Source organism: Toxorhynchites rutilus, chromosome 2 (assembly GCF_029784135.1).
Source record: "Toxorhynchites rutilus septentrionalis strain SRP chromosome 2, ASM2978413v1, whole genome shotgun sequence".
NCBI classification, from domain to species: Eukaryota; Metazoa; Arthropoda; class Insecta; order Diptera; family Culicidae; genus Toxorhynchites; species Toxorhynchites rutilus.
The window spans coordinates 319,330,580-319,345,706 of record NC_073745.1 but is presented as its reverse complement, the minus strand read 5'-3'; the positions used below and the strand labels follow the sequence as shown (position 1 = coordinate 319,345,706).

The following is a 15,127-nucleotide window of genomic DNA, read 5'->3' as shown; positions in this document are numbered from 1 at the left end:
GACACTCATCGAGGGATTTTTTATTCTCTATTGCACTGACCGCAGTGAGTGGCTGACTCAGTCTCGTGTCGATTTTATTATGCTGTCGTCTCCCGCCCGATAAATAGCAGACGGGAAATGGATGCAATTGATTAATTTTATTACCAGCAGATTTGGGCGAACCTCATCCCGCCCAAAATCGTTTTTTAGATTCCAATAATTCTGAACATTCACATTTCTCTTCAAATATTTTTTCTAATAATAATTCAATTAGTGATCTCACAAAACACTTTTCGAATTCGATTGAATTTCAGACCCTTTTTTATTTTGTAGATAAAACGGATCACATATTTGATAAATTCAATTCTGTGTGGTTACGTTTTTCGTTGCAAGTAAATGTAATGAATTAGTATGGACATATGTTATTCATATATCGTGGATTTATTAAACGACCAATGTTTTTTTTTCATATCCCTTCAAACTTGTTGCATCTCTTGAGTGTACATACTGCTTTGCCCGCTGATTTGTTTGGTTGAATCTGGTTAATTTCAGGTATTCAATCTCCATATTGTCGAATAAATACTATTGGAACAATCGGTATCGCAGAAAATGATAATCAACATCCTACCTAATCATCAAACGGTATGCGAAGAATTTAAGTGAACTGACGGCATTGGAATATATGCTTTGTGAGGACCACATAATTATTATCAGAGTGGATAAACGTCCAACTGGAAGTCATGAACATCAATTTAATGTTCCCAAGATAAGTTTATCCTTTGAAGGTCGTTAACCTTCCTAAACATGATCAGATGGAATATAGTCCAATGTCGTCTGGAATAACCGAACCAACACCTTATGATCGTGATGTTGTTTTTGCCATTGTTCTGATGTTTCATAACACGGCACTATATTGATTATTCGCCGAAAATGGATAAAAAAAAATATCCCCCTACGGCCTACGGTTTTAGTAGTAGTGCAATATGGTGAGCCAGTCTCAGGATAAGCAAACATTTTAAAATAAAGCTTTTTTTTTTAATGAATCAGTAGTAAAACAAAACGTCAAAAAATTTCTCAGCTTTGTGATAGCAGATAATCATTACCTATTTGAGTTGTATGAGTATTCCCCCCACAAATTGTGGATAGTCTATCTGCATACAAATTATGTAGAGTTCCACAATCCAAAAATTTTATGAGCAAATATTTACGTGCTTACACAAAAAAAAACACATGTTGACATATTTGTTTTTTGATTGATTCAAGGTAATCAAGGTTTTTTCTAGCCACCAGTTTACTCGAAAGGAGTGTTCTGTATTTGGTCTGGCGGAAAAATATATCTCGCAAGACCACGTGTTCGATATCGTAATAGCCTTGGCCAATAACGCATTTACATTAACTCATAAAATTAGTGATATGAGGGGGAATACTGTTTGTAGTCTCTTGAATTTAAACACCATCTGAGAAATCCTCTGTGGAACATTCAACATTAATGCCGTCCTATCTGCTGTAGCGCATTTTTTCCTCACACAGTTTCATCGAAGTAAACGTGCTCGGAGAGGAAAATTGAACGCCCGGACGAGAGAGCGAGATACGTAAAGCGTACGTCATAGGCATGACAGTATGGATTTGCAGAAGGAATGAATACACTTTTAAAATGAAAATTATGAATGAACATGATTTTTCCTTAATCAAATTAGTATTCTATGTAAGTGAAAATCACCATTGCCTGCAAGTGGTGAAAAAACGTCATAAAAAAATATGTTTTGAGATAATTTTATATTACATCCTCAATCAATCGGCGAGTGAGAAAGATGATTTCCCTCATCACCACATTGCTTATTTACACTTCTGTCACACCAGCCAACAGCATCAGCTTTCCCGCAGCAGTATCCTTTAAGTCCAGGCTGCTATTCCGGGGAACAGTATCAACAGCAACAGCAACAGGACCTGGCCATCGATAGTATTTCGAGCAATTTTCCCCCTCGGAGATCTCGTGCTTCACGCACATTGAAGAATCCTCCTCAGCCACATATCTGTGTCATCAAGGGCAAAGAGGTATTCATCAATGTACTCAGTCGGATTTGAATCGTCAATCCAGACAACCCGGATGCACCGATTCCATTATATACCTTATTTTTATTATACATGGATTTTTATTATTTTTTTCAATAAAATGATTAAAATCGATCAATGTATTTCCTTTTCATTTTCAATAACAAACCAATACAAACAAGCAGCAAGCAGTGCTGGAAGCAGCGCTGCAAGCAGGTCGACGCCTTGCACATGTTGGCGAAAAAGTGGCGTCAAGTTGTTCGATGAATGCATATGAAAGGTCGATAACTCGATTGCAAGGTGGCAGCATTTGAGGTCGATTGTTGACATTTCATCGACCCGATCTTGGCAGGCAAAACGGAATGTGGGAAGTATTCGATTAATCGAACGATTATCGGGGATCACTATTCCCCACGTTAGAAAGTTGCGTTATTTTTGTCTGTCCTGTATAGCAAACCAAAAGACGCGGAATAATTGCTAATTCCTAGATGTCCGCTTTGAAATCGCTTCTATAGAAATTCATTGAGAATTTTCAAACCCTCTAAAAGCTGTGAAAGCGTAAAATAAGTGCAGCGCTGATTAGCTGACTTCCGATAGCTTAAGGTGATCAACGTCAAAACCATTGTTCCAAATCCACAATGGAAACCAATTCGAAAAAGATGTCGGACTGTGATTCAGATACGAAAACTACGTCGGATGACGATTATGAGCTCAATGATTCCTTCTGTTCAGACATAGAGGAAGACGGTGAGACCGACAATGTGGAACCGAAAACCCCCGATCCTGAGCATTTCGAGTACGAGTGCCTCAATGAGGAGGAAACCGATCATTTCCTTAACGAAACTGCTGTGGGGCTCAGTGAGCATCTGCCAATCAGTCCATCCTCGACGAAGGTGCTGCTGCAGCAGAATAAATGGAATGCCGCCGACGTTTTGGAAAAGTTTTACAACAACGCATCAAATCATGCGGTCAGCGAACGCATCGAAGCAGCAACAACGGCAATTGCATCCATGTCCATCTCATCGGCCCCCACGATGATACAGCAAAATGATGAGAGCGGAGAAAATGCTTCATCCAATGGTGAACCGGAAATCGTCACACCATCTCATACCTGCCCTGTATGCACTGACGTCCAAGCGGTGGAGAAGTTTCATAGTCTTCCATGCCAACACTCGTTTTGTCAAGACTGTTGGACGATGCATTTCTCAATTCAAATTAAGCAAGGAATAACAACCAAAATCGGTTGCATGGAGCAGCAATGCAAAATTCGCGCACCGGAAGACTTTGTACTCAACCTGCTGGATGAGCCGACGCGTGAGCGATATCAGCGGTTTGCTTTTGTCGAATACGTGAAATCACACCCGGAGCTGCGGTTTTGTACCGGTCCCAACTGCAAGATTATTATACGCAGCACGGATATAAGTGCCAAAAAGGCTACTTGCAATTCCTGCAAATCTGCATTCTGTTTCAAATGTGGATCAATTTATCATGCCCCCATGGGTTGTCAAATGCTTCGCGAGTGGCTCGCAAAATGTGAAGAACATGAGAATGCACCAAAGTTTAAATTCACCCACAAAACCTGCAAATACTGCCCCAAGTGTCACGTATCCATTGAAAAAATCGGTGGCTGTAATTTAATGATTTGTTCCAACTGTGGCTGCTATTTTTGTTGGTTATGCACAAAGAGCTTGGAATCACACGTCATGGGACCGTTTACGTGTTCCCGATACAATGAGATTTTTAATATCAATCACAAAACGATGCACATCCATAATGAAATGTTAAGAAAATTCCTCCACTACTATAACCGTTGGAGGAGTCATTCAAAGTCGCTCCAACAGGAACAGCAAACATTGAATATCCTTACGGCTCGTATCAACGAGGAAGTGGCGAAGACTCGCAAACCCCTGAGCGATTGGCAGTATCTATTTGATGGTGCTGCTCTGCTCGCTAACTGTAGGTATACACTCCAATACACCTACCCTTACGCTTACTACATGGAAACTGGTCCGCGGAAGGATCTCTTTGAGTACCAACAGAGTCAACTCGAGGCGGAGATTGAAAATTTGTCGTGGAAAATTGAACATTCGGAAACGGCAAACCGCGCTGATTTCGAGAAACAAATGATCATTGCTGAGAAGCGGAGGACCATATTGCTGAAAGATTTCTTCGCAAACGACGAGTGAGAGACTTGCAAGGGAATGGGAGCTATCAACCCTAATTATAACAAAAGAAAAAACGACGAGGAATCTCTGACGATAATTATTCTACTTCTTGTGAGGAATTGACGAATTGAATTATTTGAATTCATTCTATCATAACATAAGTAATATGAAACGTTTCATACGCTGATTTCATACAATAAAAATCTGGTTCAATAAAGGATTGGCAGAAATGATTCTATCGATGTATGAACTATGCACACATTCGTATTATTTTTTCTTTGCACACTTATCTCATTTCTTGGAGTGGGCTATCCAGAATATTCCCCTGCCCCCGGACTACTGAATGCCAAAGGGGGACTCGAGCTTTTTAGTCCTGGCCGAGGAATTGTCGGACAGTCGCGCAGGTGTTAAGAATGACCGACTTTTGGATGCCGGCCAATTCCTTCTCCATGTTCAACGCCTTAATTGTTTCCAGAACTGTCTTTGGGACAATTCCAGTTCCTGAGAGAACGTCTGCAACAATTCTTGGGACCTCCCACAGAGATGCCCAACGCTTGAGAACGACGTGTGAGAGACTGATTTGGGTCTTCCTCAATTGATGCGCTACGGCAGCAATATTCTCGACACTACGATGCCTGTGGATTCAATTTTTTCCACTAAACGCTCAATTGTTGATCTGGCAGGACGATTATGACGACCATAAATTGGACGTAGCGCTCTTAAAGTTGAGGCCATTGACTACGAATTAGTAAATAGTAAAGTAAATTTTAATAACCTCGACTCGTTGTTGGATCGTATATCTTTCCATTTCACCTTATATCTTTCCATTTCACCATTTCACCGTATATCTTTCCATTTCACAGCTTACTGAAGAGAAATGTCAAGAGAGAAGGAAAAAAATATGACGTCATTTGCTGTCCCTATCGGTCTACTTTTGTAGCGTCCCTATTGAAATACCCTTTATAACTATGAATTGTCTGAGAAGCATATACATTGTGTTTTAATACGAGTTACTTTGCCATGTTAACTGGAGGACAAAAAGAAAAATCTTCTGATGCGGATAAGTCCAATATTCGATCTCTAATCGCTATGGTCATATGCACTTGGTCCACTCTGATTGCATACTATAATCACTTTTTGCTGATCAGTCAAAATAAATTTATGCCATAAACCTGGCTGTTTGCAACATAAAAATGATCTGATGTATGTAAAATGTAGGTCAAGAAATTCTTGGCTGTTTGCTACTATTAACTAATTTTTTGACGTAGAACTACGTCTTTCATTAAGGGTGCCAAATCAGAAAACAGGTTACGTTTTTATGAAATAAAGTTAACATTAATAACAATTTTTGCCAAGAACGGATTTTGGCGATTTACATACTAAACGAATCGGAAATTCCGTAAGATTTGTTTATTATGTTACACATTAAAATCCCCTGGTTTGTAAATGGTTAAAATTCATGAAAATTTTAAGCGTTTCCATTTTCCCATACATTTGTTCTGTCCATTTGTGTGCTTTCCCGAACAGAACTGTCAATACCGAGCAACTTATCGACGACCAACGGAGGGGAAATTGTAGGATTTAAAGTCTCCGTGAACATAGGAAAAGTAGAAGAATGAAGGGGAATACTTGCCTAGAGTATAAACAGAGGATCTCGCTGAGGCAAACTTTCAAGATTCAATCATTCTCTGCTAGCGTGTTGAGCAGTACAGTTCGCGAAAAAGTGAAAGTAAAGATAAAGTTGAATTTTAGTCCGTGCTGGAAGTTGACGTATCTATTAACCCTACTATGGGTAAATCGCGCTCTGATTCGAGCGCCAGTTCATCCGGGAAGCGATCCCGATCGATCAACGATGCCGATTTGGTAAACCCTCCCGCCGACCCGTCAGCAAAAAGGGTGCTGGCCAACAACCGTTTTGCCGTTTTGGACAAAGGTGCTGAGCCGAATAAACTAGAAAAAAAGGAGAAACTCCCGCCGTTTTTCGTGAAAAGGTTCCCTGATAGACTTCGGGAAAAAATCATATTCTTCATAACGAAAGGATTGAAGTGTATCATCCGTTACTGCTCTGAGGGGTACAAGTTTATGGTTCCTTCTAGGAACCATTACAACGCCGTCAAAGAAATCCTAAAACAACAGGGCTGTGAATATTACAGCCACGACATCGAAGCTGACAAACCTTTCAAGGTAGTGCTGCGTGGACTCCCTGACATGGATGTGGAGATTATGTTGGAGGAGCTTAAGCAAAAGGGTCTCAAGCCGGTCCAGATATATAAAATGAAGCGACATGACACATCCCGTACATATAGAGATCATGTCATATATTTGGTCCAACTAGAAAAATATTCAACATCACTGAAGGATCTGCAGACCATTCGAGTGCTCTCGCACACTTCGATTCAGTGGGACCGCTACAAGCCGGTTCACCGGGAGGTTACATAGTGTATGAAATGCTACAAATTCGGGCATGGAGCAAAAAACTGTCATATGGCTGAGCGCTGTATCCAGTGTGGCAAAACCCATGAGAAAAATGCATGTGATCTAATCGAAACCGCTGATCCCGTCTGCGTAAACTGTAGAGCCGCAAACAAAGCCACCAGCAAAGCATGTCCGAAACGTGCCGAATACGCCGAGATCCGGCAAAGAACAGCTGTCAGTCATCAACGTGGCCGAAATCGCACCATGCGTCAACCAGACTTTTCGGAATTCATCTTCCCTTCGCTCCCTTCACGGCCAGTGGTTCCTATCCTGGCTCCTCTTCCTCTGAATCATCGAGTCCGTAGCAATGGTGCTGCATCTTTGGTAACCAACCAAGCTGGCTCCAGCAGTACTGCATCTCAGCAGCAGGACTCCTCTCCTCCTCCAGGCTTCTGGGGAAACCAGCACGGTCCCATCCCGCCTAACCAGTCAACGGAAGGTATGTCGCAGATCATCGTCCATCTAACAACGCTCGTTACCGACATGCAAAAAATGATGGTGCAAATGATGCACTTCATGACAAACTTCAGCGTTCACCATCAACGTTCTTAACTAGAATGCCCACTCTGTGGGTAAACAACAGCTTGAAGTCATCGATTTCCTGCGACACCATGATATTCACATTGCGTTTTTGACTGAGACACACCTCAAGACAGGTTGTTGCGCCTATGCTAGAGTATGGGTCCCCGGTATGGCACGAATGCGCTCGAACACATCATAAGAAGCTACAAGTTCTGCAGAATAAATACTTAAAGATGATTTTCAACCTACCAACACGCACCCCGACAGCTCAAGTTCATCGGCTGGCAAATCTTGACCTGATCGATACCAGACTGCTTTCGCTCGCTAATCGGCATCAAACTAGGGCTCAAATTTCACAGCACGAACAAATTAGAAACCTTTACCCATAATTTTTGTATTTAGTAGGTTTAGATAGTTTTAATGTAGTTAGGTAGTGGGTTATATCTATGGTATAACCGCAAGGGTGACGTAGGACTATCGTTGATTTAGAGATAATTTGTTTGAAGTTGAATCTAAATCCATTCTGAATGAATGAATAAATGAATATTTGGGGGGCTTCGAAAACGAGAGCGTTACACGTTGGAGGCACAAGGTTTTATGCATCCAATATAGGATACGAAAAACCTTGTTCTAAAGAATAATCTTCAGAAGCTTTCCTGCTAACTGCACTTGATTGACAAATCACAAAACCAAATGTATTACATGGATATTTTAGGGATAGAAAACATTAAAATAAACTATTTCACAAGAATGTATTTTTAAATTCCCAGAGGAACTGGCAGATTATTCTCAGTAACGATTAGATATGTCCACATTTTCCTCGATACTGGAAGCGACTGGTGGGCTAAATTCTAATTCGATAACCAGCTGTTAATAGCACTTGATTGAAACATATTTGGTCACAGTGTTACATGGATAGAAAACATTAAAGTAAACTCTTTCACATGAATTTATTTTTAAATTCCCAGAGGAACTGGCAGGCAGATTATTTTCCGGATCTTTCTCGATGCTGAATGGCATCCAAACGGAAAGAATTCCGTGAGTGTATGTGTGTGTGTAGCGGCTGATTCGATGGTCACCTTCTTTTCTCCTGAAGGATCGGCTTCTCTGTGCTCCCTCACAGTTTCAAACAAACTGCTTGCGTTTGTTTGCGGGCAGATCTCAATCCTTCGCCGTCAGGCACCCTCAGCATCGATGTTGTCTTGTCGATGTCCTCACGAAAAATGAATGCGTCTCACCACCAGAATATCGCTTAAGTATGCTTTTTGTGCGTGATTGAATCGAGAGAAGGCGTGGTTTACGATGGCAATTTTGAAACTCTCTAATTAGGGATTTCCTTTCTCAGGGTCGTTTAACCTGCTTCCGGTCACTCGCAAACAGCTGTTCCTCCAGCAAAAAGGAGCAGTGTCGGTTTTATCTTTCTCCACAAGACCTACGCATTCCTTTGAAGCCACCAACTACTCCCACAATCAACTATCTCTCAAAGGTTGAGCAATGCTAGCCAACTCCGCCGACCAATCGAGGACGAGGGCTGGCGACTCCTTTCGAGTCCGAAAAAAACGGGAATTTCCAAAACCGCAATAGAGGAGATAAATGTAATTTTCTTACAATTTTCTTTTTTAATTCCTTCCTTTTAAATCTACTCTTTAATTCTCTTCTGACCCTATCCTATTTTCCCTCCCTTTTTCTTCTGTCCTATTTGTGACGTCACAAAATTTTATGCTTTTATACTTGCAGTACTTTTCGTGTATTTTTTTCTCTTCTTTCTCCGTCGTTTAACCGGATAAAATCCCCGCTGTAACCTCCAAGCGTGAATAGGACTCTTCTGGTTCCGGTATCCTTACTCGACGTCGACTATCAATGGCGGAGATTGCAGTCGAACGTCCTTTATCTCAATGGCGGGTACCACACGTCTCGGCGGAGAAAAAGATGAAATATAAAAAAAAGGCCCGCTGAAAGGACCTTTTTTTCTCTCTTCCGGTTCTCTTCTTCTTTTAAGCTCTTATATTTTCTCTTATAATTTCTATAAATTAAATATTAAATTACTAATAATTCATTCCTTTTCAATTTCCCACTAACCTTTTAATTCTTATAACAATCTTTTTCTATCTTCTCTATTTGCTCTCGATGCACTCTGGCACTATTAAAATTCACTTGTTCCGGCGCGCACTTCCTACTTCCTTGATGGTGGAAAGTCGTTAGCCGGCACTACTCTTTACCGAGCTTTTCTTTTCTTTTTTTCTTTTGTGTGAGTTCATTTATGTTTTACCTAGTTGGCAGCTCTGTTGAATGACAGATGGTCCGATGGAGCGTATTTCGCGGTGGGCATCTTTACCCAGGGCTCACACCGTTCACTATTGGGCCAACTGTTCACAAGCAACAGGCGGTGGGTATTTATGGCGATTTTATTGAAACATTATGTTGGGATCTATTATTTGGGTAGAGCCCAAATTAATGCTTGGAACCAACGGTTACAATTTGGAAGGCAAACTAGAGGGGAATGAACTCTCTGAGCTCGGAACTTTCGGCGACTGAGCAATATTGCGATTGCGTGCGCATACAATATTGGATACGGAAATATCCTACTGATGAGGAAGAATAATCTTCTTCATGTATCCTGTTGATTGCGATTGATTGAAAAATCACAAAACCAAATGTATTTGGTCACAGTGTTACATGGATAGAAAACATTAAAGTAAACTCTTTCACATGAATGTATTTTTAAATTCCAAGAGGAACTGGCAGATTATTTTCAGTAACGATTAGATATTTCCACATTTTCCTCGATACTGGAAGCCCACCAGTGGTTAATGCTAACTCTATAACCACCTGTTAATAGCACTTGAGTATAACATATTTGGTCACAGTGTTACATGGATAGAAAACATTAAAATAAGCTCTTTCACATGAATGTATTTTTAAATTCCCAGAGGAACTGGCAGATTATTTTCCGGATCTTTCTCGATGCTGAATGGCATCCAAACGGAAAGAATTCCGCGCGTGTATATGTGTGTGTAGCGGCTGCTTCGAGATCTTCCCGGGGAACCGTTTGTGGCATCACTCTCCTCCTGATGGATTCCCTTCTGGCCTAAGGTGCACAAACAGGCTCTTGGTGACACCGTTCATCCGCGCTTTCATGATAAACGAAGAGCTTCACCACAACAGCGACAACATGCTCCAATCGCTGTTCAATTAGAACTGAGTGGATTTCCGAGCGGCGCTCGCTTATATACCGATTTGTGATTTCAATAGCCTCTTTTGAAAGCAATTTTAAGACTATTGAAACAAGTTTTTGGATCAGAAAGTAACAAGTATAGAATACGTAGACATTTTATCTTTCGAATGAAGTGTTTATCATACCATTTCGTTCAGTTGTTTAGGAGCTATTAACGCTCAAAATCTCGGTCTCCGGCGTAACGCTTTCGTTTTCGAAACTTTGATTTTACACCCCGGTATAGAAATGAAAGACGTAGTCCTACGTCAAAAAAACAGCAAAATGCTCAGAATGTATATATGGAAAAGCAAACAAAAAAGAAAAGAAAAAGTCAGTACTTGACTCTGTTAAATGGTAAAATGAAGACTGAAAAACAATATGTTGATCACTTATTCTGTAAAAATTGATATTTAATAACAAGTAATAGAAATAAATTGAATTTGAATTGAATTGAATTGAGGCAAACTTTCATTCGGCATCGGACTGTTGAGCAATCCAGTTAACTTTGCTTTCGCTGCGCTTCGATCTAAGATTGGACCCCACCAGTGGTAATCCAACTTGGATATCGTCGTTTGGTTTTTCTGTTCGCGTTATTCGTATTGTGTGCTTTTCTTTCCGCGTCATAAATTTGACGCTTCGCGTAGTGTGTGATGAGCAAGAAGAAGAGGAAGGCAGGCTCGAGCCCTGCAAAAAACGAACGCATTGACAGGGACAATAAAATTTCGAGGCAAGCGTCATCTAAGGATGCACGCGATGTTGGTGCAGTGAAAAGTGCTCGCATTGAACCGAGCCTTCGCGAGTGTGACACCGCATCGAACAACATCGAAGTAGGCGATTTCGGCGCGTCGGTCGAAAATGTAAACGCCGTTACCCAGGCAGCAACCAAAATCAAGCTCCCCCCGCTGGTGGTGAAGGCGGTCGCTCTTGACAAACTCATCAGCGAATTCGCATCGATGGGTGTTACAGCAGAGTACAAGCTGTGTGGCATAATTCAGTCTTTTTCCAAGCAGTTAAAATTTTGTTTTCCGTCATCATAAGGGCTTCGTTGGTACCTTTGAGAATGCATCAATGCATTAAACTGCCGTTATGTCGAAGCAGACGTTAAGGTTGTGCACCAAAAAAATATTTGGGGAATACCAAGCATCTTGAATGTCTTACTGGAATGTTATAAGTTATAAGGGTTCGCGTGCCAGTCGTAAAACTGCCTTCAACTAGGATTGCATTTGCGCTAATATTGATCATAATGAAGTAATGACACTGTTTTCGAGGTTGTTATTAACAAAATAGTTTATTTCGCTTGTTTAGTCACCAAGAAAGCAAATGTTCTGGAATTTTGTATGTGATTAGGTTTCGCTTGCCAATAGCAAAACTTCCTCCACTAAGAGTGACAGCTGCGCTTCTCTCGAGCATGAGAAAGTTATGCAACTCTTTTCGAGGCCAGTAATATTAACAGAAGCATTTCTTTTGAGAATAGCGCAAAATGCTAGAAGTGTTTATATTCCTAGTGGTTTCAAGTCACCAATGTAAACCAAGAAATAATTTGCGACATACGATCAGCTAGTGCATTGTTTTGCGAGGGCAAGAATGAATCATCAATCAATTATCGTCAACTGATTCTACAATGAAAAAACCATTTCAGAGATTATTCTACTAAGGCTAATGTTGGCTGGTCTACTCAGCCATTTGGCGCGCGCGGAGCATGCTGGTTTCTACTATCGTTCCAGCAATCAGAGAGGCCAGCTCTCTTTGTAGGTTCCTTTTATATCCTCCAAGATGAGTGACCAGCTTCCTCCATGAGTACCGGTATTCTGGAGAGAATGGAGATGAATTATACCCACTGACCACCTTCATTTATCTCCCCGGTTAGCCCCAGCCAAGGTGTGGTATGTTCTGTTGTTCTGTTGTGTGAGTGCGATGTGTTTTTCCTATGGCACTTGACTCACTCTTCCAGTGTGTCCTTAAGGAACCTGGAAATCAGGTTACAATCTCTTGACGAAAAATTTCCCCGACCAGAACGGGAATCGAACCCGAACTCCCGGCATGTTAGGTTTGTTCTGGTTCCGTTGCCTGAATCTCCTTTGTCATAGAGGCTCACGTCTTTCACGGAGATGTTGGAGCAATCCGCCTCTTGGCCTAACACGATATCCCAAACTTTTAGCGGTCGCCACAGCAGCACAGTAAACTATCAGTTGCAACTCCTCCATGTTTTCAGCGTCAATAAAGTGCGGTGGAAGAACGTGCTCGTTCTTGAGCTTTACTGCACTTGTCAGTCTGCGGGAATGCTGTAACTTCGGGATCCTGGGACGCGACAAAGGCTCCGTGTCTCGAAACTGTGAGATCGCTTCGACGGATTTAATCGTGTACATTTTACATGTTTATCTATATCTATGAACGTATCTATGAATTGTACGTTACACAATAGTCATTTTCAGGCGTAAGAGTATTCATTCTGTTCTTCCATTGTTTATTTAGACCGGGTAGCGGAGACAGTTAATATGATCATTATTGTGTTATTAATAACACAACAGCCCAGATGTTTCTTATTGCAAGCAGAGCTTGTATGAATGGAGAGAGGCCAGGATTCCGACCGTGAATCAAACTGCATCGCTGATGATTGTTGCGTGGACGAAGTGATTCTATAACAACACAAAGATGGTCAATTGAAGGACCTGTATTTGAACTCACGATTAACGCTTAGTTAGTTAGTAAGCGAACGCGCAACCAATGTGGCTACGAAGATTCCCTTTTCGTATTATGAAATATACAATAGTATTAGTCTCTTGCCTAGAATAAAACATTACCCATCCCTCGTACAAACCTTAGAATAAAGTTGAGAAATAATTAAGCTTACTTCCATTTATTACACTATCAATTTATTTTTTAATTTTTAGTATATCGCTTCCAACATTTGAAGCAGCCTTAGTAGTGAGCACAGAATCTGATTAAACGTGTTTTTAAATATATGAAAAAATAATAGTTATGCTATGAAGCATATTCTATAGCAAACTCCTTCCTGTCGAATGTATCGGTATTGTGTAGTTTCCTCCTGAGGACAATAATCAGATAGCCGAATCCAGCAACAAAAATTTAATAGCAATCGGTGATGGATGAGAAGTGCCATGCGGTGCTGGGCGCTCCTGTTCATGTAGACGTCGTCAGGGCCACGTTGAGGAAGTCCTCGAACCCAATCGTAATGACTCCTTTCTGCTCCGTATCCCGCGCGCGGAAGGCCTCTGTGAAGCGTTGAATTTGCACACACGTAACAATGAATTGGTCAACAGAAATCTCCTTGCGGTTGACCGGATCGTTTTTGGCCATCAAGAATTGAATAAATTGTGGCGAAAAACGGAAACCCATCTGAGACAATGCTAAAAATGAATGCCAAACTAAGCATCAATATTTTTTACACACGAAGCGAGAATAGATCTAGTAACCTTGCGCAAGTTCGGATTCCTCAATATGACCGGATGAGTCCTGATCGTAAGTTTTAAAAATCTGAAGCCACTGATTGATATAATTATACAATTTCTCAAATTCATACACATCAATTGTGCCACTGCGATCACGATCGAACATTCCTAAACATGGAATAGATTGATTAGCTAGAAAATATGTGTATTTTAACGTTACCAATCATCAAAGTGCAAGCAGTATCCGAGAAGTGATCGCCACGACCGTTGATCAGTGCCAGCTGAAGTTCCTTATTATTAATTTTGCCGGAATTATCTTTGTCCACGCTACGGAATACGTTCTGGATCTCAGGTCTCACGCCAGGTTGCGGGGGAGCACCATAACCCCCATAGCCACCCGATTGACCTGCGCCACCGTAACCGCCCTGGTTTGGGCCATAGCCTCCATACTGTTGACCAGGATATCCACCCTGGGGAAAAAAAACAGTGATGCACATAACGTTATCAAATAGATCCACGAATATAAACATCGAACCATTCACCTGATAAGCCATTGTACTATCGTTCGAGTATACGTTTCCTGTACAGAACAACTATTTTAACTTTATTCCATTTGTTGATAATCGATTCATGAGTTATTAAATGATATTTCACAAATATTTATTCCTTTCCCTACTGACTGCTACTAATAATCATTACCAAGCATTGAATGTCAACATTTGTTTGACAGCCACGGGTTTCATATCAATGACGCATTGGTGTGCTAACACCGAAAAGTTTTTTTTCGTTTCTTGTTTCATGCAATACTTTTGAAGAAATATAAAGTAATCATTTGTATAAAAAATGAAGCGCATGAAATAAATTGAATTTGCAGATGCAATCGCTGAATGATTATTTTCTTCGTTTTCGTTATCAAAAAACAAATAATAATAGGAGGTTGTGTCCAAGATACGACCGCATTGTTGACGTAGAACTACGCTGTTATTTTATATTAGTCGCTTGTTTATACTGCTTAGTAGAATAATCTCTGAAATGGTTTTTCATTGTAGAATCAGTTGACGATAATTGATTGATTTTTCATTCTTGCCCTCGCAAAACAATGCACTAGCTGATCGTATGTTGCAATTTATTTCTTGGTTTACATTGGTGACTTGAAACTACTAGGAATATAAACACTTCTAGAATTTTGCGCTATTCTCAAAAGAAATGCTTCTGTTAATATTACTGGCCTCGAAAAGAGTTGCATAACTTTCTCATGATCGAGAGTCTTACTACCCCTTAGTGGAGGAAGTTTTACTACTGGCAAGTGA

The 15,127-nt window shown here is 40.7% G+C and overlaps 2 protein-coding genes across 2 annotated transcripts; one reads left to right on the top strand and one right to left on the bottom strand.

Moving 5' to 3' along the window:
* Positions 1 to 2,432: 2,432 nt before the first annotated feature.
* On the top strand, positions 2,433 to 4,435 carry LOC129769598 (potential E3 ubiquitin-protein ligase ariadne-2-like). The gene has a single exon (XM_055771969.1). It carries the CDS (start codon positions 2,670 to 2,672, stop codon positions 4,215 to 4,217), a length of 1,548 nt encoding a protein of 515 aa, XP_055627944.1. The 5' UTR covers positions 2,433 to 2,669; the 3' UTR covers positions 4,218 to 4,435.
* Positions 4,436 to 13,258: 8,823 nt separating this feature from the next.
* Positions 13,259 to 14,547, bottom strand: LOC129768521 (peflin). Its single transcript, XM_055770231.1, has 4 exons — positions 14,360 to 14,547; positions 14,038 to 14,287; positions 13,842 to 13,985; positions 13,259 to 13,775 (listed from the first exon to the last, which is right to left on the bottom strand). Exons 1-4 carry the CDS (start codon positions 14,369 to 14,371, stop codon positions 13,549 to 13,551), a joined length of 633 nt encoding a protein of 210 aa, XP_055626206.1. The 5' UTR covers positions 14,372 to 14,547; the 3' UTR covers positions 13,259 to 13,548.
* Positions 14,548 to 15,127: the final 580 nt, after the last annotated feature.